This window comes from Coregonus clupeaformis, chromosome 20 (assembly GCF_020615455.1).
Source record: "Coregonus clupeaformis isolate EN_2021a chromosome 20, ASM2061545v1, whole genome shotgun sequence".
NCBI classification, from domain to species: domain Eukaryota; kingdom Metazoa; phylum Chordata; class Actinopteri; order Salmoniformes; family Salmonidae; genus Coregonus; species Coregonus clupeaformis.
Window position 1 is genome coordinate 25,151,185 of NC_059211.1, and position 22,673 is coordinate 25,173,857.

General features: G+C 46.1%; 1 protein-coding gene across 1 annotated transcript in view; it reads left to right on the forward strand.

The window, feature by feature from the left end:
- The window catches only part of LOC121534060 (microtubule-associated serine/threonine-protein kinase 2-like), a 248,356-nt gene that overhangs the window by 145,783 nt on the left and 79,900 nt on the right, over positions 1–22,673 (forward strand). Inside the window, exon 4 of the mRNA XM_041840495.2 lies at positions 10,528–10,559. Coding sequence (XP_041696429.2) covers positions 10,528–10,559 — 32 coding nt within the window. The remainder of the gene's footprint in view (positions 1–10,527; positions 10,560–22,673) is intronic.

Sequence of the window (22,673 nt, forward strand, 5' to 3'; positions counted from 1 at the left end):
GAACTCCCATGTGGTGGTCCATGATGTGTCTTGTCACAGCCCATCTACCCTATCATTAATATTATCCCTCAGATCAGACCCCAGTTAGCTCCAATATGCTGCTGTTGAGTGCTTACGTCTCCCATGGGACCAGATAGTAGCTAACATGCTATTCTGTCAAACCAGGATACACACACACCAACACATACACTGCAGCCATCCCTGCTAGCTTGCTAATGCTAGCTAAACCACACGATTAGCTTTGGCACTCTGTAGCTAGCACCAAGGCAGATTGTTAAGTGGGAGTGTTTTCCAGTTTTAATTTCAGGTCGTATATATTTATGTGTTGTCCCACTGTTATTCCCCCCTCTCTCCTAAACTTGTTTCACAGTCCTTCTGGCACTTTGATGGGTCTGCCTGGTTTGTGCTGCGCTGGGTAAAATCCACACACACTCATGAAAAGCCCATATATCTGGGAGGGACTGGGAGTGTGTACGCCAGTCTCACTGTAAAGTACTTGGGGGTTTATGGTTTATGCCCACTATGGTAAAGCTGCTGTGGTCTGGGGGATGAATGACGGTTGAGGTAATAATCCTGTGAACACCGCGGTCCAAGAGATGGAGGGAGAGAGGTAGGATGGAGAGAGATGATTACTTCTGTGAAGAGGAGACGGGCTTCGTTTCATGAATATCTCAGTGTCATGTTTACTAATCAGACAGGCTGCTACGGTGTGTGTGGTCCTGGTTTGACAGAATGAATCTTCTGCATGTTAGCTACGGTGGTCATAATTAATTGCACCCTTGATAAAGATGATCAAAAAAATACTATATAAAATAAATAATATAAATATGAGCTATATTGTAGGAGAGGGAGGGATAGAGAGAGAGAGGGGAGGGAGAGAAAGTTGGAGGATGGAGAGGGAGGGGAGGGAGAGAAGGATGGAGGGATGGAGAGAGAGGGGAGGGAGAGAAGGATAGAGGGAGAGAAGGATGGAAGGATGAGAGCGGAGGGAGAGAAGGATGAGAGAGAGGGGAGGGAGAGAAGATGGAGGGATGGAGAGAGAGGGAGGGAGGGAGAGAAGGATGAGGGAGAAAGGATGGAAGGATGGAGAGCAGGAGGGAGAGAGGGGAGGGAGAAGAAGGATGGAGAGAGGGGAGGGAGAGAAGGATGGAGGGATGGAGAGAGAGAGAGAGAGGGGGGGATGGAGAGAGAGAGAGGGGGGGGGAGGGAGGGAGAGAAGGATGGAGAGAGAGGGAGGGAGAGAAGGATGGAGAGAGGGGAGGGAGAGAAGGATGGAGGGATGGAGAGCAGGATGGAGAAACCACACAGTAGAGGAGGTCATTAGCAGCATGATGATGTCTCAGATAAACGAGGCAGGACTACATGAATAACATGCCTGGATAATTGTGCGATTTACTGTGTGTGTGAGAGAGTCCAACACAATAGCTGCAGGCGTTGCCATCTAAGCCCCTTCAGATTGCCACAGGAAGTGTGTAACTGTGCGTACACATGTGGTGTGAAGTGTTTCTAATGCAGGCAGAATCAGGGGACTGAATACCACAACCAGCAACACATAGAGCAATAGCACAGCTGTAGGAGAGGATAGAGCATAGAGGGAGGAACTGTCATTCAGACTTAAGGAGCTGCACAGAGGAAGATGGACAGAGGATGTTATAGGCTTTGGGGGACACTCAGCTCAGCACATCTGGCCTCTGTAGTAAATAATGAAATGACACAGTGGTACTGGAGACAACAAGTAATCTCTTTCTTTCTCTCTCTCTATCTTCTATCCTCCCCCACTCAATTCAATTCAATTCAAAGGACTTTATTGGCATGGGAAACATATGTTTACATTGCCAAAGCAAGTGAAATAGATAATTAACAATAGTGAAATAAACAAACATTGATTTACAGTCAACATTATACTCAAAAAAGTTTCAAAGGAATAGAGACATTTGAAATGTCATAATGGCTATGTACAGTGTTACAATTATGTACAAAAAGGGAAAAATAAATCACTCTCCCTCAGACACACACACACACATTTCCTACCTGGTGAAATGTGAATGTTATAGCTTGACTCAGTGTCTCTCCTCCTTCTCTGTTCCTCTCCTCCTCCTCTCCTCCTCCTCTCCTCCTCTTCTCCTCCCCTCTGCTCAATGCAATATGGATGAGAGCCTGTGTGAGACATGGTGTTCTATCTTTCTAGTGACTCAAATCGTCCTGTTGTGTGCTAGAATGACTGGGATAGAGTTGGGGCCTATAGGATATTTATTTTGATCTTGGACAGGTCACTGTTGGTTGTGTTGGAAGCAGTTGGCACTTGGCAGACTTGCTGTTTTCCTTGTTTAATGCCTAAGTGGTCTGATGAAAGATGGCCTTGCTATTCAAGTTGATTCATATTGTTCTGTGAGGCTGTTAGAAAGTTTCCTCAGTAATGATTTAATGACTTGCAGTCCAGGTTCTACATTAGCTGCTTTCATTGTGCTCATATGTCATCCAAGGACATCAAGTGAATTTGCAGTTGCTTTGTTTTCATGACAAACCTCCAGTCAGCCTAATCAAAGAGCTGCACTCTCGCTCTACTCCATCATGTTAACGATGGCTGCTACACTGCTCCTCCTTTCCTCCACCTCCCTCTCTCTTTCCCCATCTCCCGCTCTCCTACCATCTCCATCCGCAACAATCCTGTAATTAATGTCCCTCTCTCTCTCTCCCCTCTCTCCCCCTCTCTCACTACCCCCTCCTCCCTCTCATCCTCAGCATACTCCATTTAAAGACAGCCAGACAATTAGTCAGAACGAAGTGCCTGTTGTTACCACCATCACTGCTGATGAAGGGCTAGCTACCAGCCAGGGGAGGCCTCCACTCCTGTTGCTCTGTGCCTAGATTAAAAAGCAGCCCAAATAGATGTTCCTGTACTCCAAACATCTTACACACACACACACGTACTGTTCTAGCGCCCTGGTTAGGCCATAAAAAGTTAATTTGTCACTGAGTGGAGGTGTTGAGTCCTAATGGCTCTCACATTGCGCCTTTACTCTACCTGTCCCAAAGACTCTAACACCAGACCCATCCAGACACTACCTGTCCCAAAGACTCTAACAACAGACCCATCCAGACACTCTACCTGTCCCAAAGACTCTAACACCAGACACATACCTGTCCCAAAGACTCTAACACCAGACCCATCCAGACACTCTACCTGTCCCAAAGACTCTAACACCAGACCCATCCAGACACTCTACCTGTCCCAAAGACACTCATTAGCGATCCACATGGGCTTCGTTAACACCACTGGCCCTGTCCCTGCCTGGCCCTGTCCCTGCGTGGCCCTGTCCTTGCCTGGTCCTGGCTGTCTCAATAATCCTACCTGTCTCTCTAATACCCTCTGTCTGGTCAGGCAAGTGGCACAAACCTATGGTCTGCACTGGAGTGTGCTAGTGATGAGCACTCTCACCCAGACCATTAGGCCCTACTGTATGAATCACTATACCAGATCTATTCCATTTGAGTGTCTATACCTCTCTTAGCTGGCCTGGCATGGGTTGGCACCAGCTGGCTCAACCCATCACATCACAGAGTGGTACCTAACTGGTTAGGCTTAGTGGTCCTACTGTACTGTAGCTCTACTGTACCGGTGCGCTTAGAGGTGAACTTAGCCAATTATATTGAGACATTGGGAGCGTTCTAAAAACAGTAAGCCAAACTGGCCAAACAGGTCAATAAAGCATTAGCAGCTTGTTCTGTTATGTAACATTGTTCAGTCACACTGTTAGGGCTAAGTGGACCTGCAGGCTGCTTTCTAGAATACGGTCTCTGCCTGTCACCTGTCGGCTTGTCAGAGGCTCAGTCTCCATGTAGAGTACAGTAGTGTAGAAAGATAAAAACCCACTGAACTTTTAAATGCCACCTACTTTTCCATGTGGCTCTGGCTATAAAGTGGCGCTGCTCTATAAAGTAATAAAGTAGTGCTGCTCTATAAAGTAGCGCAGCTCTATAAAGTAGCGCTGCTCTATAAAGTAGCGCAGCTCTATAAAGTAGCGCTGCTCTATAAAGTAGCGCAGCTCTATAAAGTAGCGCTGCTCTATAAAGTAGTGCTGCTCTATAAAGTAGCGCTGCTCTATAAAGTAATAAAGTAGCGCTGCTCTATAAAGTAGTGCTGCTCTATAAAGTAGCGCTGCTCTATAAAGTAATAAAGTAGCGCTGCTCTATAAAGTAGCGCAGCTCTATAAAGTAGTGCTGCTCTATAAAGTAGCGCTGCTCTATAAAGTAATAAAGTAGCGCTGCTCTATAAAGTAGCGCTGCTCTATAAAGTAATAAAGTAGCGCTGCTCTATAAAGTAGCGCTGCTCTATAAAGTAATAAAGTAGCGCTGCTCTATAAAGTAGTGCTGCTCTATAAAGTAGCGCGCTGCTCTATAAAGTAATAAAGTAGCGCTGCTCTATAAAAGTAGCGTAGCTCTATAAAGTAGTGCTGCTCTATAAAGTGACGCTGCTCTATAAAGTAATAAAGTAGCGCTGCTCTATAAAGTAATAAAGAGCGCTGCTCTATAAAGTAGTGCTGCTCTATAAAGTAGCTGCTCTATAAAGTAATAAAGTAGCGCTGCTCATAAAGTAGCGCAGCTCTATAAAGTAGTGCTGCTCTATAAAGTAGCGCTGCTCTATAAAGTAATAAAGTAGCGCTGCTCTATAAAGTAGCGCTGCTCTATAAAGTAATAAAGTAGCGCTGCTCTATAAAGTAGTGCTCCTCTATAAAGTAGCGCTGCTGTATAAAGTAATAAAGTAGCGCTGCTCTATAAAGTAATAAAGTAGCGCTGTCTCATTAAAGTAGTGCTGCTCTATAAAGTAATAAAGTAGCACTGCTCTATAAAGTAGCGCTGCTCTATAAAGTAATAAAGTAGCGCTGCTCTATAAAGTAGTAAAGTAGCGCTGCTCTATAAAGTTATAAAGTAGCGCTGCTGTATAAAGTAATAAAGTAGTGCTGCTCTATAAAGTAATAAAGTAGCACTGCTCTATAAAGTAGCGCTGCTCTATAAAGTAATAAAGTAGCGCTGCTCTATAAAGTGAATAGGAATAGTTCTAAACCCTAGTAGCCTGTAAGAGGTTGCTGGTTTTTCATGGTAATGGCTATATGTCAGGTTCTCCTGGCCCTCCACTCTCTCTGTGCGTGTGTGTTTGCATTAGTATACCTGGCTGTTTGTATGATGATGTGCCAGGCCACTCCTGATGGCTTATTACACTCACTTTCGTCTGTCCTGGCCCACTCAGCAGACCTGTCCTTCAGTCAGTCAGTCAGTCAGTCACCATGGCCTCTGGGAGATGCCCTCTGCCCACATGTCTGAGCCCGCTCTCCAGCCACACTGCTGGCACTATCAGGCCTGTCACTCACCCCTCTCCTGCCTGACAGAGCAGAAAGGGGGAACAGAGCCATGGCTCAGAGGCACAGATGTCTCTCTGTTAGACACACTTCTACCACTGACATAGGGTTGGGTTAGACACTTGATGAAGCCTAGGCCTACATCTGTCAATTCAATATAGCTTTATCTGATCTGTCTAGTAGCATACTATACACAGGGTGGGAGTGTTGGGTTCCATCATGCCATCTTTCACCTGTGAAGTTAATGTTGATGTGTAGCTCAGTTGGTAGAGCATGGCGTTTGCAACGCCAGGGTTGTGGGGTTCGATTCCCACGGGGTGCCAGTATGAAAAATGTATGCACTCACTAACTGTAAGTCGCTCTGGATAAGAGCGTCTGCTAAATGACTAAAATGTAAAATGTTATGTGTGCATTTAGCTCAGGGCAGGGCTGCATCTGTCATATCTGTCTATCAGCAACCTGCCAAATGTCCTGGCTGAGTATACTTGACCAGAGCACCATGTGGTACAGCCCACTTCTCTTTCTCTCCTCTTGTCTCCTCTCCTGTCTCTCTCTCTCTCTCTCTCTCCTCTCTGTCTCTCTCTCTCCTCCTTGCTCTCCTCTCCTCTCTGTCTCTCTCTCTCTTTGCCTCTCCTCTCTGTCTCTCTCTCTCCTCTGTCTCCTCTCCTCTCTGTCTCTCTCTCTCCTCTTGTCTCCTCTCATCTCCCTCTCCCTCTAATCACATTTCCTCCTCTCCCTCTCTCTGTCATGTTGGTTGGACCTAGAGGAATATTGATGTTTGTATTCCATCGAGGAGATTGCTTTTGGCTTTTTGTGCAGTGGCTGCCATCAAAACTGTCACTCCATCTACTTTCATCATCGCCCTGCCTGTGAGTGGTTACTTGGCCGGCTGATGTGTATGTGCGCTTGTGCGCGTGTGTGCTACGTGTGTGTACGCGCTGTGAGGTATGATGACGTGCGTGTGCCAGGGTTTCCGTAAGTCGGTAATAGCCAACTTTTTGAAGCCGATAAATAAAACTGGCACCGCCAGTATAATGCTTTTTTGCCTATTCATTAATGTAAATACATTTGAGTGGTAATTCTTATCGGTCTCTAGGTTAATTTGCGTAATTGAGTGGAATTTAATTGGTCTGTCATGTTCTATTGTTTTTTAAATCCAAATTATTTCATTGTCCAGTCACATTAGCAACCCATGCTAGTTGTTGCATCTTTAGATCTCCCCTCTTTTTAAAGTTTGTATTTGATGTGGCCAAGCCCTACTGGTTGGATGAATTTGAGATCTATCGTCCCACAACTGTCCCTGAGTCAGTTTGGAATAAGCTATTTATTTCTCGAACAGAACGACAAGCTGACCAATAGAATAGGTAAACTTTTCTACTATTGGGAATAGTAGATTGACATAGGCTAGTGATTTTACTGTTCGTTACTTGTCTTGTTGGCTGAGGAAACGTAAATGTGGCAGTTATTCTAACATCTTCAAAGTGTGCATTGGAATTCGGTAAGGACACACACTGTTGCATCCTCGAGTTGCATCTTCTGTTAAGATGAATTACCTAAATGTAATTTCTGTCATTCTGAGCACCGTGGGTGGACGCCCTAATCAGGTGATGCACCCAATGCATATGGGTTCGGTAAACTTCTCAAATGTCCGTTAAATTAAAATGCTGCCTATCAAATGTCCAGCACTACATTTCCCTAATGGAAATCCTGGTGTGTGTGTGCGTGTGCGTGTGCAGGGAGTCTTGTGTAGAATGTCTTAGGGGTGTTGGGGAGGAGGTGAACATACCCCTTCAAGGACGGGGGGCAGCTGCAGCCACACACAGCGACAGCCCTAATGCAATCAGTCTGCCAGAGCAGAGATGCTGAGAGCCATCCTTTCACATTACACAGGGTAGCTGGTTGTGGGCTAGTGTGGGTGGCTGGTTGGCAGAACGTACCCCCTCTCTCCCCTCCCTTCCTCTCTCCCCTCCCTTTCCTCTCCTTTCCATGTTCCTCCCTCTCTCCCTTTCTCCCTCCACAAGGCATCAGCCCCTGACCCCTCTCATAACATCTTCCCTTGTTTCAGTGTTTCTAATAAAGCTGTATTAATGAAAGTCTCCTGTCTTGTGTCTGTGTCACTGTGTTGCCGGGCCTCACCCCACCATCACCATTCCTCCTCCTCCATGGTTAGTGGGTCTGGTCCTACTCCCTCCAGTCCCCTGATAAGATCTATACATCAGCTGGTCTGCTGAGCTCTCTAGCTGAGCTCTGAACAGGCTAATTGAGTTGAGGCCTCCTGGCCCTCAGAGAGATGGATGGAGAGGGGAACAGAGCGGATGTGTTGCGGGGCTCTGCAGCGCACAGACACGCTGTCAATGACATTAGTCCTGTTCTGATCCAATGGAATCAACCTGTTTAGTACTGAGAGCTATGTTGTTGTTCACTTAGAGACTCTAGAAAACACAGAGTTCCGATGACTCAGAGGCCCCGACTTACTCACACTATCACTCCACACTGCGGAGCTTAGACACACACACACACACACACACACACACACACACACACGTTTTCTCCCACGCACTGTCTCCTCTTTAAACTCCATATCTGCATTAGCTCGTCATGCACCAATAATTCATAATACTAATAATAGACAGTAGACACTAGAGAAAGGTGGAACGAATGGGACAGAGGAAAAAGAGCAGTGCTGTGGAGACGGCCATCCTGAGTCAGAGAGAGGGGGAGGGAGGGAGGGAGAGAGAGAGGTTGAGAAAGCCAGCCAGCGGGCAGACATACATACTGTATCTATGCAGGAGTGCTCCTGTCTCTAATTAGAAAGTAGGGTTCTGCTAAGTGTGCACTTTGAAACTGGCTGTGTTAATGTTCAGCTGGTAGTGAAACAGGCAGGCAGGGAGACAGGCAGGCAGGGAAACAGGCAGGCAGGGAAACAGGCAGGCAGGGAAACAGGCAGGCAGGGAGACAGGCAGGCAGGGAGACAGGCAGGCAGGAGACAGGCAGGCAGGGAGACAGGCAGGCAGGGAGACAGGCAGGCAGGGAGACAGGCAGGCAGGGAAACAGGCAGGCAGGGAAACAGGCAGGCAGGGAGACAGTCAGTGGGCTTGAAGGATCCACCACAGTTGGTTATTTGGAGCAGCAGATGCCTGCAGTACATGCTCAGAATACTGCTCCCTACATCGATCTGTCTTTCAGTCTCTTTCTCTCGGTCTGTCTGTCTTTCAGTCTCTTTCTCTGTCTGTCTGTCTCTGTCTGTCTTTCTTTCAGTCTCTCCGTCTGTCTTTCAGTCTCTTTCTCTGTCTGTCTTTGTGACAAGGTGCTTTCTCTCATCAGTCATGTCACACCCCTTTCTCTCTCCCGTTCTTTCTCTATCTCTCTTTCTCTCCCCCTGCCTCTTTCTCTCTCTCTTGTGCTCTCTGTCAGTCTGTCTTTCAGGCAGTAATCAGATAGTTCTGTGTTGGTGCTTTGTCTTTCGTGAGCACACATCATTTGTTATTGAGACCAAAGCAGCTGTTGCTGTGAACATGTTGACCCAGGGGTTAGAGACACTTTCCCCTCACCCTGAGGCACATGTACCCTGTCTGGGTTCAGAGCCTGTCAGAGCAAGCCCATTCTGTGTTTGTGTGTCCGTCTGTCCATCTGTCTGTCTCTCTGTCTCTGTCTAGACATAGAGAGCCACTCTGCTCTCACCCACCCCCAAGTAGACAACACTGTGATCATGTTGACCACCCACCCCCCAGTAGACAACGCTGTGATCATGTTGACCACCCACCCCCCAGTAGACAACGCTGTGACCATGTTGACCAGAACCTGCTGTTATAGCGACAGGACCTGCTGTTATAGCGACAGAACCTGCTGTTATAGCGACAGAACCTGCTGTTATAGCGACAGCACCTGCTGTTATAGCGACAGGACCTGCTGTTATAGCGACGGAACCTGCTGTTATAGCGACAGAACCTGCTGTTATAAGCGACAGGACCTGCTGTTATAGCGACAGGACCTGCTGTTATAGCGACATAACCTGCTGTTATAGCGACAGGACCTGCTGTTTTAGCGACAGGACCTGCTGTTATAGCCGACAGGACCTGCTGTTATAGCGACAGGACCTGCTGTTATAGCGACAGGACCTGCTGTTATAGCGACAGGACCTGCTGTTATAGCGACGCCTTAACCTGCTGTTATAGCGACGGAACCTGCTGTTATAGCGACGGAACCTGCTGTTATAGCGACAGAACCTGCTATTATAGCGACAGAACCTTCTGTTTTAGCTACAGAACCTTGTCCTCTCAGAGGAGAGTGGTTTCTCTTGCTTGGCCCATGCTATTGGTACTCATCTGCAACCTAGTGGATATGTTTGAGAACTGAAGGTCTGGTTAACACTCATGTCAAGGAATCACCTTATGATTAAAATCATCGACTTCTAGATTGTGGAAAATTACACTGAACAAGCTGTGAATACCTGTGATTGACCATTAAAACATAAACCATTGATCAGCATAATGTTGTGCTGTGTTTGCACCCGCTGTAAACAAGACATTGCTATTTGCTTTTTCACTAAACCAATTCAGATGGTATCACAGTGCCGCCTAGCGCAATTGTCAGGGTATTAATGACACATGCTTTTCCACTGGATGTCAAGCAGCAATGTCTATTAAAGTAGAATACATGGGATTTTATTTACATGCCAAATAGTAAACCAATTCAACACTGTATTCATCCAAATAGCCTTCACTAGCACATTGGAGGCTGCTGCTGCCTATTGAAATCACTGGCCACTTTAAGAAATGGAACACTAGTCACTTTAATAATGTTTACAGTCACTTTAATAATGTTTACATATCTTGCACTACTCATCTCATATGTATATACTGCATTCTATTCTATAATATTCTTCTGTATCTTAGTCAATGCCGCTCTGTCATTGCTTGTCCATATATGTATATTTTCTTAAATTCCATTCCTTACTAGTTTTGTGTGTATTAGATATATGTTGTGAAATTGTTAGTTATTACTTGTTAGATATTACTGCACTGTCGGAGCTAGAAGCACAAGCATTTCGCTACACCCGCTATAACATCTGCTAAACACGTGTATGTGACAAATACAATTTCATTTGATTTGTTTCTAACTGATGACAACAACACTGACATATCCTTTTCTCTCTCGCCGTCTCTTGCAGAAGGAGCTCAGTCTTCCAAGGAGGGCCAGTTTGTGAGTACTCATCACCGTTCTATCTCTATTCTTGATTCACTTCTTCAGACTTCCTGAGTGCAGAGGCGTCTTTGTCTCTGCCTGTCTGTAAACAGGAAAGCCTCTATGGAGAACTGCACTGAACCGGGCGCAGACAGGGGCTAGTGTACTGTAGCAGCCTGCAAGGACCCCGTTGTGTACTGTATAACACAGCCTTGAAGAGCTCCATGTTACTGGTCTATTTACAACTCTGTACCAGCCAGCCATTAACTGGCTCTGCTCCGTTCTGTTCTGAAAACTAACCCCAAAACGAACAAAACTCAACACAAAAGTTGTTTATTTGATCTGTAGTACCCAACAGTGTCTTTGAAGACAGGCATGCCTTGTGAAAGTCTGTCTTTATTTCCGCTCAGTTGGGTGCTGCGGGGTGCTTCGTGGGCGTGTCTTTGTAGTGTGTGTGTGTGTGTGTGTGTGACGTTAACAATAGTTTCACTTCACTCACACATACACACACATCAGCCTCACATTTATACCCACAGATGTACTGTATCTGCTCTCTATTCTCTGACCCCCAATCTAACCTAATCAGAACCTAACCTTAACCCTGTATTGGAGTGTACTGTAACAGTTAACTACCTCTGCTGATGGCCTTCCTCTTATAGAACAGGTCCAAGACTGCAACAGTAGATTAGTCTTGCTAATGACAGTCTCATGTCCTGTAGCCGTGAGGTCTTACGTCAGTCCACTAATCAGGCTGGATTAGCCTAGTGATGCTACAGCGCTACGCTAGTTGTAACCATAGCCTCTACTGTAGCTTGATTGACCCATTGTCCCTGCATGTGAGCTGCATTTAACCCCCACATAGGCAGGCTCCCTCACCAGGGACACTGGTGTACCTCTGATTCCCAAAACAGAGAATGGGGACAGAAGAGAACAGGGGGATGAGGGGTAGAGAGAGAGAGAAAAGGTGGGAGGGAGGAATAGCTAGCCAGGATAAGGCAGGGATGAGGTGTAGAAAGAGGAGGAGGGAGGGCTAGCCAGGATAAGGCAGGATAAGGCGAGGGGCGACAGCTGCACCTCCCTCAGGGTCTTGTGATATCATGAGAATGCTCTGTGCCTGTCAGCTGGGCGTGGTAGTGCTGTCACCGTGTTCTGGAGTTCTCTCTGTCTGTACTCTACTGCTCAGAGTTTGTGTGTGGGAGTGACGGTAGCTCAGGCGACAGGCTCTCTCTCCTCTCTCTCGCTCTCTCTCTCGCTGGCTGAAGAGGCAGTGACCGTGGTCAAGCTCTCCCTTTGGACACTCCTGTCAGACGGTCAGAAAGAGCAGCCAGCCAGACCTCAAGGACACTCCTCTGAACCAAGGGACTAACTGACAAGCCTTCCCCAGGATCAGGGATCTTAGCCCGGGATACTCCGAGCGGCTCTCCCAAACCCTGGTGCCTGTAGAGGATTTATGTGATGGCTATTTGAACCAATGCTAACCTATACTTGACCTGTGACCCTGTCAGTGGAGTGGACAGCGAGCCAGGACAGGGGGGACACAGACAAGACCCCTGTTACTGTTGGGTTTCTGGTCTGACCCACTGGAGTTGAGGAACCTTCTAGAAAGCTGACACTGCTCACTGTGTTTGTGTTTTGGTATTTGTGTGTGTGACTGTGGTTGTATGTGCGAGTGTGTGTTATAAGACAGGGAATTGCATGGAGAGTGTGTTTCTGAGTGGTTTGATGTTGTTATAGCTGGGTCAGGTAGAGAGATGGTGTGTGTGTGTGACTCATCAGCGTTCAGCTGTAAAGCCCTGCTCTGCCAGTATTAGATGAGAACAGAACATCGAGGACACTGTAGCCTAGATATCTGGCATACCTGTCTGTGTACTGACCAGTCTGACACTAGCCTAGATATCTGGCATACCTGTCTATGTACTGACCAGTCTGACACTAGCCTAGATATCAGGCATACCTGTCTATGTACTGACCAGTCTGACACTGTAGCCTAGATATCAGGCATACCTGTCTGTGTACTGACCAGTCTGACACTGTAGCCTAGATATCTGGCATACCTGTCTGTGTACTGACCAGTCTGACACTGTAGCCTAGATATCTGGCATACCTGTCTGTGTACTGACCAGTCTGACACTAGCCTAGCCTGTTGACCAGTCTGACACTGTAGCCTAGATATCTGGCATACCTGTCTATGTACTGACCAGTCTGACACTGTAGCCTAGATATCTGGCATACCTGTCTATGTACTGACCAGTCTGACACTGTAGCCTAGATATCTGGCATACCTGTCTATGTACTGACCAGTCTAAACCGCACAGCCTCTCAGAGAGAGGATTGTGTTACACACACTCACTGTTCTTCTCATTGTGTGTAATGAATGAATAGTCCGTGAGGGCTGTGTCTGTTTTGCAGTGTTGTTGTTTTGAGAGGAAGTGAGCGGTCAGCTCATTGGCCAGCATGGCTTTGATGGACAGGTGGCAGAGTTCACTGGAGCAGAACTGACTCCCTGAGCCCACCCCTTTCTTTACCGTTGGAAACATGATGAAGAGGAGGAAGGAGAGGCCAGGCGCTCCCGACCTGCGAATCCAGTAAGACACACACACACTGACCACAAAGGGTTAATTGCCCTTATGGTATGTGTGTGTGATTCTCTCCCTCTGTGTGTTGTGGAGCTGTAGGTCTGAGAGTAGAGTGATTGACAGGGCCAGGCAGTGTCGGCTTACACCCCTCAAACATGCAGTACACACACACACACACACGCACACGCACACACAGCCATGGAAACACACATCGGCACTCGGGCAGAGCGGAAAAACGGGAGGAGCGGTGAAGGGGAAGCGAGGAGGAAAAGAACGAGGAGAGATTAGAAGAGAGGGAAAATCCTTCATCCGAGGGAAGGGGGGGGTAGTGTGAATACCAGGTCACTGCCCAGTCAGAGACAGACGCGTGTACACAGCAGGCTGCTGCTGGGGTCATATTGTCACCCATTCTGGCCACTCACCAGGGGTCCAGGCTGTTTAGACCAGCCCCATATGGCCCCTCTCTACCCAGCCTGCCAACAGAGAGCTGGTACTGGGCAGTATGAAGGGGCTCCACTGCCCCTCACCACGGCTTCCTTAGTATTGGGGGGGGGGAGTTATTGCTATTTTGATGACGGCTTCATGGATTTAAGCTAGTAGTACATTTGTTAGTTAGTGTTGTTTATCAGACAACCTTCCCTCTTTCCTTCCCCTCCGTTTCCTCCTATCCATCCGTCCACGTCGACCCGTAGAATTTGGCCAGCCGCTCAGCACCGCTGCCATGGCAACAGCAGCCTCCTGCAGCACCTGCTCTCCCCCACCTCCCTCCCTCGCTCCATCCACACCTCCTCCTCCCAGCCCTCCCTCCTCCTCCACTCCTCCTCCTCTGCCCACGCTGAGGGCCCCCTGTCAGCTCCTGTCCACCAGGGGGGAAACACCTTCCTCTGGAGGTAAGACTGGATGGCTGTGTGTGGGTAGTCCTGGCATGTGTGTGTGTGTGTGTGTGTGTGACCCGGTCCCTTAACTCAGAGATTAACAGTACCCTTAAGGCATGTGTGTGTGACTTGGCCCCTTAACTCAGATATTAACAGTACCCTTAATGCATGTGTGTATGTGTCTGTGTGAGGAGTGTAAATACCTCCCCTTCACACTCAAAGAAACTAGCAAATAGTACTCCAATGTTAAAGGCCCTCTCCTTTTTGTGTATAAAGACCTTGAGTGTGTGTTCAGACTAGGTACAGTACAGTAAGTAGGGATGTAACGATTCACGATATTTAGGGTTGTAACGATATGCATTGGTCCCCGGTTCAAATGTTTAAGATATGAGTGCGTCTGACTGCAGGACCCCAAACCGATCCAAATGTAGCAAGCGTCGGTCAGAAAATCGATTCAAACATTACGAATCGTCGGTTCACTATTACTTTCAAATTACTTTCTTTCTACCTTCCGGAAATACCTCTCATCTTTTGTGACAACTGCTTTCTCTCCTTCAGAGTCGAACTAAGCATGTAATTATGTTGACAGTCATTGATCTACAAGTAATTTTGCATGCTGAACAACCCCAGGCAATATATGTAGTCAAACTGTGCGCTGTGCGCAGCTTCGCGGGCTGAACAGCAAGTCGTAGACCTATTCCTGATCTGGCACATCTGTGAGTCACCTTCAGCATTCAAATGTCTGTGAACTTCCTTCTGTAATATTAGGCTTTATTAGTTGAGTGACAACCAATGTAATTTGTTTGGTTATTTTTATCAAATGCGCTGTTATAAATTGTGTTTTTGCCAGAATAAAAGTAGCCTAAGCTACCACTGGAGATACAACTCTCATCTGGCTATAGGTAGGCTACATGCTATAGGTAGGCTACATGCTATAGGTAGGCTACACGCTATAGGTAGGCGACACGCTATAGGTAGGCGACACGCTATAGGTAGGCTACATGTTATAGGTAGGCTACATGCTATAGGTAGGCTACACGCTATAGGTAGGCGACACGCTATAGGTAGGCGACACGCTATAGGTAGGCTACACGTTATAGGTAGGCTACATGTTATAGGTAGGCGACACGCTATAGGTAGGCTACACGCTATAGGTAGGCTACACGCTATAGGTAGGCGACACGCTATAGGTAGGCTACATGCTATAGGTAGGCTACACGCTATAGGTAGGCGACACGCTATAGGTAGGCGACACGCTATAGGTAGGCTACATGTTATAGGTAGGCTACATGCTATAGGTAGGCTACATGCTATAGGTAGGCGACACGCTATAGGTAGGCGACACGCTATAGGTAGGCTACACGTTATAGGTAGGCTACATGTTATAGGTAGGCGACACGCTATAGGTAGGCTACACGCTATAGGTAGGCTACACGCTATAGGTAGGCGACACGCTATAGGTAGGCGACACGCTATAGGTAGGCTACATGCTATAGGTAGGCGACACGCTATAGGTAGGCTACATGCTATAGGTAGGCGACATGCTATAGGTAGGCTACATGTTATAGGTAGGCTACATGTTATAGGTAGGCTACACGCTATAGGTAGGCTACATGTTATAGGTAGGCTACACGCTATAGGTAGGCTACATGTTATAGGTAGGCGACACGCTATAGGTAGGCTACACGCTATAGGTAGGCTACATGTTATAGGTAGGCGACACGCTATATAGGTAGGCGACACGCTATAGGTAGGCTACATGTTATAGGTAGGCGACACGCTATAGGTAGGCGACACGCTATAGGTAGGCTACATGTTATAGGTAGGCTACACGCTATAGGTAGGCTACATGGTTTTCATGAAGGATCTCTCTGTACTTTGCTCCGTTCATCTTTCCCTCGATCCTGACTAGTCTCCCAGTCCCTGCCGCTGAAAAACATCCCCACAGCATGATGCTGCCACCACCGTGCTTCACCGTAGGGATGATGCCAGGTTTCCTCCAGACGTGACGCTTGGCATTCAGGCCAAAGAGTTCAATCGTGGTTTCATCAGACCAGAGAATCTTGTTTCTCATGGTCTGAGAGTCCTTTAGGTGCCTTTTGGCGCCTTTTGGCAAACTCCAAGTGAGCTGTCATGTGCCTTTTACTGAGGAGTGGCTTCCATCTGGCCACTTTACCATAAAGGCCTGATTGGTGGAGTGCTGCAGAGATGGTTGTCCTTCTGGAAGGTTCTCCCATCTCCACAGAGCAACTCTGGAGTTCTGTCAGTGACCATCTGGTTCTTGGTCACCCCCCTGACTAAGGCCCTTCTCCTCCGATTCCTCAGTTTGGCCGGGCGGAGAAACTTCTTCCATTTAAGAATGATGGAGGCCACTGTGTTCTTTGGGACCTTCCCCAGATCTGTGCCTCGACACACTCCTGTCTCGGAGCTCTACAGACAATTCTTGGTCAGCTCAGACATATCCAGCTCAGAGACGCCCAGCTCATATTTAATTTAGAATTAAAATGAATGACTTTATGCAACAAATAGTGCATCAATTCGTATCGCATTTAACCGAATCGGATCAATTTGTTCCTCTAAACAAACTGAATCATTTCAAACTAAAACGTATCGTTCCTTTATTGTATCGTCTTGGTATTTGGTATTTTATTAGGATCCCCATTAGTTACGAGTAGCTACTCTTCCTGGTGTCCACACACAACATGAAACATTACATAATACAGAACATTAATAGACAAGAACAGCTCAAGGACAGAACTACATACATTTTAAAACGGCACACATAGCCTACATATCAATACATACACACAAACTATCTAGGTCAAATAGGGGAGAGGCGTTGTGCCGTGAGATGTTGCTTTATCGTTTTTTTTTTTTTAAACCAGGTTTGCTGTTCATTTGAGCAATATGAGATGGAAGGGAGTTCCATGCTATAATGGCTCTATATAATACTGTATGCTTTCTTGTATTTGTTCTGTATTTGGGGACTGAAAAGAACCCTGGTAGCATGTCTGGTGGGGCAAGTGTGTGTGTCAGAGCTGTGTGTAAGTTGACTATGCAAACAATTTCGAATTTTCAACACATTAATGTTTCATATCAAAAGAAGAAGTGATGCAGTCTCTTCTCTACTGGCATGCATAGTATTTATACACTGCTCAAAAAAATAAAGGGAACACTAAAATAACACATCCTAGATCTGAATGAATGAAATAATCTTATTAAATACTTTTTTCTTTACATAGTTGAATGTGCTGACAACAAAATCACACAAAAATTATCAATGGAAATCAAATGTATCAACCCATGGAGGTCTGGATTTGGAGTCGCCCTCAAAATTAAAGTGGAAAACCACACTACAGGCTGATCCAACTTTGATGTAATGTCCTTAAAACAAGTCAAAATGAGGCTCAGTAGTGTGTGTGGCCTCCACGTGCCTGTATGACCTCCCTACAACGCCTGGGCATACTCCTGATGAGGTTGCGGTTGGTCTCCTGAGGGATCTCCTCCCAGACCTGGACTAAAGCATCCACCAACTCCTGGACAGTCTGTGGTGCAACGTGGCGTTGGTGGATGGAGCGAGACATGATGTCCCAGATGTGCTCAATTGGATTCAGGTCTGGGGAACGGGCGGTCCATAGCATCAATGCCTTCCTCTTGCAGGAACTGCTGACACACTCCAGCCACATGAGGTCTAGCATTGTCTTGCATTAGGAGGAACCCAGGGCCAACCGCACCAGCATATGGTCTCACAAGGGGTCTGAGGATCTCATCTCGGTACCTAATGGCAGTCAGGCTACCTCTGGCGAGCACATGGAGGGCTGTGCGGCCCCCCAAAGAAATGCCACCCCACACCATGACTGACCCACCGCCAAACCGGTCATGCTGGAGGATGTTGCAGGCAGCAGAACGTTCTCCACGGCGTCTCCAGACTCTGTCACGTCTGTCACATGTGCTCAGTGTGAACCTGCTTTCATTTGTGAAGAGCACAGGGCGCCAGTGGCGAATTTGCCAATCTTGGTGTTCTCTGGCAAATGCCATACGTCCTGCTGTAAGCACAACCCCCACCTGTGGACGTCGGGCCCTCATACCACCCTCATGGAGTCTGTTTCTGACCGTTTGAGCAGACACATGCACATTTGTGGCCTGCTGGAGGTCATTTTGCAGGGCTCTGGCAGTGCTCCTCCTGCTCCTCCTTGCACAAAGGCGGAGGTAGCAGTCTTGCTGCTGGGTTGTTGCCCTCCTACGGCCTCCTCCACGTCTCCTGATGTACTGGCCTGTCTCCTGGTAGCGCCTCCATGCTCTGGACACTACGCTGACAGACACAGCAAACCTTCTTGCCACAGCTCGCATTGATGTGCCATCCTGGATGAGCTGCACTACCTGAGCCACTTGTGTGGGTTGTAGACTCCGTCTCATGCTACCACTAGAGTGAAAGCACCGCCAGCATTCAAAAGTGACCAAAACATCAGCCAGGAAGCATAGGAACTGAGAAGTGGTCTGTGGTCACCACCTGCAAAACCAGTCCTTTATTGGGGGTGTCTTGCTAATTGCCTATAATTTCCACCTGTTGTCTATTCCATTTGCACAACAGCATATGACATTTATTGCCAATCAGTGTTGCTTCCTAAGTGGACAGTTTAATTTCACAGAAGTGTGATTGACTTGGAGTTACATTGTGTTGTTTAAGTGTTCCCTTAATTTTTTTGAGCAGTGTATTAGCCCTCTGATTACAATGAAGAGCAAGACGTGCCGCTCTGTTCTGGGCCAGCTGCAGCATAACTAGGTCTTTCTTTGCAGCACTTGACCTCATGACTGGACAATAATCAAGATAAGACAAAAGTATGCAGGACTTGCTTTTTGCAGTGTGGTGTCAAAAAAGCAGGGCATCTCTTTATTACGGACAGACCTCTTCCCGTCTTTACAACCATTGAATCTATATGTTTTGGCCATGACAGTTTACAATCTAAGGTAACACCAAGGAATTTAGTATCTTCAACTTGTTCAACAGCCACACCATTCATTACCAGATTCAACGGAGGTCTAGAGCTTGGGGAATGATTTGTACCAAATACAATGCTCTTAGTTTTAGAGATGTTCAGGACCAGTTTATTACTGGCCACCCATTCCAAACCTGACTGCAACCCCCTTGTTAAGGGTTTCAGTGACTTCATTAGCTGTAATTGCTGACACGTACAGTATATGGTTGAATCATCAGCATACATGGACACTCAGGCTTTGTTTAATTCCAGTGGCAGGTCATTGGTAAAAATAGAAAAGAGTGGAGGGTCTAGTGAGCTGCCCTGCGTGTACACCACACCCCTACATTTTTGACATTAGAGGAGCTTCCATTAAAGAAAACCCTCTGTTCTATTAGATAGATACTGTAGCTCTGAATCCACGATATGGCAGAGGTTGAAAAGCCATAAACCATATGTTTTCTCAACAACAGGTTATGGTCAATAATATCGAAGGCTGCACTGAAATCTAACAGTACAGCTCCCACAATCTTCTTATTATCAATTTCTTTCTACCAATCATCAGTCGTTTGTGTCAGTGCAGTACATGTTGAGTGCCCTTCTTTATAAGCATGCTGAAAGACTGTTGTCAATTTGTTTACAGAGAAATAGCATTGTATTTGGTCAAACACAATTTTTTCCAACAGTTTGCTAAGAGCTGGCAGCAAGCTGATAGGTCTGCTGTTAGAACTAGAAAAATACATTTTACCACTCTTGGGTAGTGGAATGACTTTGGCTTCCTTCGAGGCCTGAGGACAAACATCTTCCTCTAGACTCAGAGTAAAGATATGACAGATAGGAGTGGCCATAGTCAGCTACCATCCTCAGTAGCTTTCCATCTAAGTTGTCAATGCCAGGAGGTTTGTCATTATTGATCGATTACAATAATTTCACCCCATAAGCATTCCTGTCTCTTCTATAGATGTTATATACTTGTATTGCTACTGCTGTATCATCAAAGTGAGTCTAAGTGAGTCTCAGAAAGTGTTAATATATAATTGTTAACCCCTGCGGGGTTGAAGCTACGAACCCATAGGCTTGGCTCGCTCATCCCTTCCAGGCTTAGGGTTAGGGTTAGATACAATAAATGCTTTTCTCTTCTGGTGCACAGCTTCAGGATAGTCCTCGTTGAGGAAGATGTACGTTCCTCTAAAGTTCTTGGCACTTTCCAGAACAGCTACCTTGTCCTTGAACCTCAAAAACTTGACCACTACCGGCCTGGGCCTGTCACCTGGGCCGGTGGTGAGTTTTCCTGAGGCACATCCCTAACAGTAAGTATGTGTGTTTAGACTAGGTATAGAACACTAAGTATGTGTGTTTAGACTAGGTACAGAACACTAAGTATGTGTGTTTAGACTAGGTACAGAACAGTAAGTATGTGTGTTTAGACTAGGTACAGAACACTAAGTATGTGTGTTTAGACTAGGTACAGAACAGTAAGTATGTGTGTTTAGACTAGGTACAGAACACTAAGTATGTGTATTTAGACTAGGTACAGAACAGTAAGTATTTGTGTTTATACTAGGTACAGAACAGTAAGTATGTGGTTTTGTGAAGCATCAGTCAGGTTAGTTGTAATGTAGCTATACAGTAGTTGAGTAAAGCTGAACTGTGGGTGCTGTGGTTATACTGTGTTTTTTTGTGTATTTTATTAGGCAAAAGCAGCAGTAACTCTTCCTAGGGTCCACACAAAACATGAAACATGACATAATAAAAAACATTAATATACAAGAACAGCTCAAGGACAGAACTACATACATTTTTTAAAAGGCACACGTAGCCTACATAGCAATACATACACACAAACTATCCAGGTCAAATAGGGGAGAGGCGTTGTGCCGTGAGGTGTTGCTTTATCTGTTTTTTTTAAACCAGGTTTGTTGGGCTAAGGGCTGTTACGGTGACCGTATTACTGCCACACCGGCGGTCGTGAGTCATGACGGCAGTCAAATTCCACGTGACTGTTTATTCACAGTAATTAGGCTTCTCCAAGCTCTGATGCTGCTGATGGTCATTAGTAGCTTACCAAACTTGCTAACTGCCTGGTACTCAGCACTCTATTGTCCCTCTAATCACTCTGACATCAATGCATATGTAATGGGAAATCTAATCAAACACTTCATGAGAGCCCATGAGCTCATGTTGCGCAACATTTCAATAGGCTATGCAATTGCGTGAGAAAACAGAGTGATGGCATCTATTAAAAAGAGTAAGACCCCATCAGCTTTCTATAGGCTAGGCCTACTATATTTATTTCTCATCTTTCCTAATATTAAGCACATTGCTTATCTTTAAAACAGGAGTATAGGCTACCTGGCTGGCATGAAAATGAACCACTGGAAAAGCGTCCTCCATTTGCTATTTAAGTGCATAGATTACATATTTTTTTCCACTGACCCTGTTTCCAGACAGGTGCATGATAATGGTCCATTATAAATCAAAACAAATTTCACACATATATTATTTAGTATGTGTAAAGACAAGATTAAATCAAGAATAGTGTGATGGGTGACAATGTTAGCCTATCAGTCCCCTGTAGCTCAGTTGGTAGAGCATGGCGTTTGCAACGCCAGGGTTGTGGGTTCGTTTCCCACGGGGGGCCAGTATGAAAATGTATGCACTCACTAAGTGTAAGTCGCTCTGGATAAGAGCGTCTGCTAAAATGACTAAAATGTTTTTAAAAAATGTAGCACTTTTGTGACTAATATATTATCACTTGTGATTTTTGTATTTATTATTATTTTATTTAACCTTTATTTAACTAGGCAAGTCAGTTAAGAACAAATTCTTATTTACAATGAAGGCCTACACCGGCCAAACCTGGACGACGCTGGGCCAATTGTGCGCTGCTCTATGGGACTCCCAATCACGGCCGGTTGTGATACAGCCTGGAATCGAACCAGGGGGTCTGTAGTGACGCCTCAAGCACTGAGATGCAGTGCCTTAGACCGCTGCGCCACTCGGGTGCACAGCTTAAAGCAAACAGCGCATGCTTTTGGCATTCGGAAATTATTCAGACCCCTTGACTTTTTCCACATTTTGTTAGGTTACAGCCTTATTCTAAAATATATTTCCCCCCCTCATCATTCTACACACAATACCCCATAATGACAAAGTGATAACAGGTTTTTAGAAATTATTTCCAAATTTATTTAAAAAAAACAACAGAAATGCCTTATTTACATAAGTATTCAGACCCTTTGCTATGAGACTCGAAATTGAGCTCAGGTGCATCCTGTTTCCATTGATCATCCTTGCGATGTTTCTACTTGATTGGAATCCTCCTGTGGTAAATTTAATTGATTGGACATGATTTGGAAAGGCACAAACCTGTCTATATAAGGTCCCACAGTTGACAGTGCATGTCAGAGTAAAAACCAACCCATGAGGTCGAAAGAATTGTCTGTAGAGCTCCGAGACAGGATTGTGTTGAGGCAGTGATATGGGAAAGGGTACCAAAAAATTTCTGCAGCATTGAAGGTCCCCAAGAACAGTGGCCTCCATCATTCTTAAATGGAAGCAGTTTGGAACCTCCAAGACTCTTCCTAGAGCTGGCCGCCCGGCCAAACTGAGCAATCGGGCCTTGGTCAGGGAGGTGACCAAGAACCCGATGGTCACTCTGACAGAGCTCCAGAGTTCCTCTGTGGAGATGGGAGAACCTTCCAG